The sequence below is a fragment of the Mercenaria mercenaria genome, chromosome 12, assembly GCF_021730395.1.
Source record: "Mercenaria mercenaria strain notata chromosome 12, MADL_Memer_1, whole genome shotgun sequence".
NCBI classification, from domain to species: Eukaryota; Metazoa; Mollusca; class Bivalvia; order Venerida; family Veneridae; genus Mercenaria; species Mercenaria mercenaria.
Window position 1 is genome coordinate 41,416,468 of NC_069372.1, and position 2,295 is coordinate 41,418,762.

General features: G+C 36.1%; 1 protein-coding gene across 1 annotated transcript; it reads right to left on the bottom strand.

Annotated features, from left to right (window-relative positions):
• Positions 1-810: 810 nt before the first annotated feature.
• LOC123534585 (uncharacterized) lies at positions 811-2,295 on the bottom strand. The gene has a single exon (XM_045316894.2). It carries the CDS (start codon positions 2,293-2,295, stop codon positions 811-813), a length of 1,485 nt encoding a protein of 494 aa, XP_045172829.2.

The window sequence follows — 2,295 nt, forward strand, 5'->3', positions numbered from 1 at the left end:
TTTGATAAAATTGTGAACAAGACAACTGTTAATCGCAAAATAAAGTTTCCCAACCTGTTGTCTTGTTCACAATTTGATCCAAAGTAGTATAACTCATGACTTTAAACATGACCTAGTCTATTATGAAATATCCGTACATATTCACGTCATGTCGGCATATTTTTGGCGACACACTGGCGCCGAGAAAGAGTTCTACCCCATTTAATCTATATCTATTAATTTATATCTAAAGACGTTTCAGAATCACAATGATGTAACAGAATGGTGTTACACTTAATTCACACAATGTATCGATAGTGAATGAGTAATCCTAAAATATATTGTACGTGACAGGGAATGGCATATTACGCACATCTAGTAGATTTAGTAGTCCTAAAATGTCGTTTAGTCAAAATCAACTGTAAAGAAAATATCCCTGACAAACTTTATGAATGAAAAAATTAAGTGGGTCATGTCAGCGCTGTAACCATACTGTTCAAGGGTAATTGTGAACAAACTAGCTAGATTCATGTGCATTTATGAATTTTGGTATCATGACAAAAAACAATAGTACAGAATATTAGTCTATGTCTGCTTTATTTAAGAAAAGCTAACCGCATTTACTAAGTCATCTCATATTACAAAGAATTAGCAAAAACACAAGTTAATAATTTTATTTTTTTAATACAAAATGTCTGTGTATATATACCGTGCAATTCAATAGGTGCATAATCGAAATACATGCTACAATTTGTGACAGATAAATCAACTATTTAAAACTATGATTTATCTTCAAAAACAGCTTATACTTTTCAATTCTGTGCAAGCTGATTAAGTGAGCTTGTACTTGAGAATTGTATTGTTTTTTGTTTCTTTTAAACTCAGAAAAAGTGTCTCTGATTCTGTATTGAAACACAATGCATGTGGAATCTCTGCCATGTTCAGTACAGTCTTTATTTTCTTGTTTCCTGACGACAACAGATGTAAATTGTCATTTCTGGGGTTGCAAACTAGCACTGACCCATCGCTGTAAACGGCAATTCCTTCAGGGTATGACAGGTTTACATCTTTATATATATCAAGTACATTTCCTGATGTAGTAACCTTAGTCACTGAATCATCACCTGCATCAGAAACATAAATACAGTTCCCATCACGGTCTACAGCTACGTACCGCGGACACTGAAATAAGGCCTTCCCGCTGCTGTCAGTATCAATCCTCTGTATAACTTTCCCATCTAGACTCAGAATCTCCACTTTTGGAGGATCGACATAAGATACAACAAGCCTGTCATTGCTGTAATCTATTCCATCACATCTTCCATCTACAGCAAAGTCGCGAGTCTTTGACAGGCCACTTCTAAAGGACAAGAGACATATTTTCTTTTCATTGGTCAAAGTAACTGCTAGCTGATCGTATGAAACGTAAGTTATATCCCAAGGTCCTGATGTAAGTTTAAGCTCAGAAGTAATTTTATCAGATTTGATATCAATCAGCTTAACCGAGTAATTGTTATTATCAGTGCACACAAGTGTGTCAGGATCTATAGCTACCAATCCTGTGATCCAACAACGTCCATCAGTAGAACATTTTACGCTGACGTTTCCAATAAGAGTTGGTTTTAAGCGATTTCTTATTTGTTTTGGTCGAAGATCACCGAGAGAACCTTGTTTCGTTTTAAGATATTCTAGGATTTGGTTGTTTTTCTGAAACGTGTACATACTTGGCCCATTTTCCTCGTTCAGAAATTTCAGTTCCTCTGCTATCTTCTTCAGGCGAGAACTTATTTGTTTCGCTTGCACAAATAAATCACCGGACTGCTCCGTTTGTGCGGTAAGCTGTGAATGGATGTTTTCGAGTTCGAGTTTCATCGGTTGTAACTCGTTTTCAACAGTTTTTAACATTGTGTTCGATTTCCTTTTCTGTGTTTCACATTGATCCAATAGTTTTTGTTCCATATCTTCCAAATATTTATCTACTTGTTTTCGAAACTCTCGAATATCCCCTACAGCTTTAGCATAAAGTCTATAAACTGCTTTACCATCTTCTTCAATCTCTTTCTTCAGCGATTTAGCATTGTTCTCAAGTTGCTTAGCTGTTGTAACGAGCTGTTCGTATTCCTCGCCATCTATAAAATCCTTCGAAATATCGGAAATGTAATCGATCTTACAAGATTTATGATCCAGAATCATACAGTCACCGCATCCAACTGCATTATGCTGCTTACAGAAATACTTCACAATTTCCGAGGCATGTTTCGTACAGGTCAAAGTGCATCCATATTTAGCTGACGCTGGTGCCCCATCTTTCGGCAT

Excerpts from the sequence above, each read along its gene's own strand:
- LOC123534585 (XM_045316894.2), bottom strand. The coding sequence starts at position 2,295 with ATGCCGAAAGATGGGGCACCAGCGTCAGCTAAATATGGATGCACTTTG.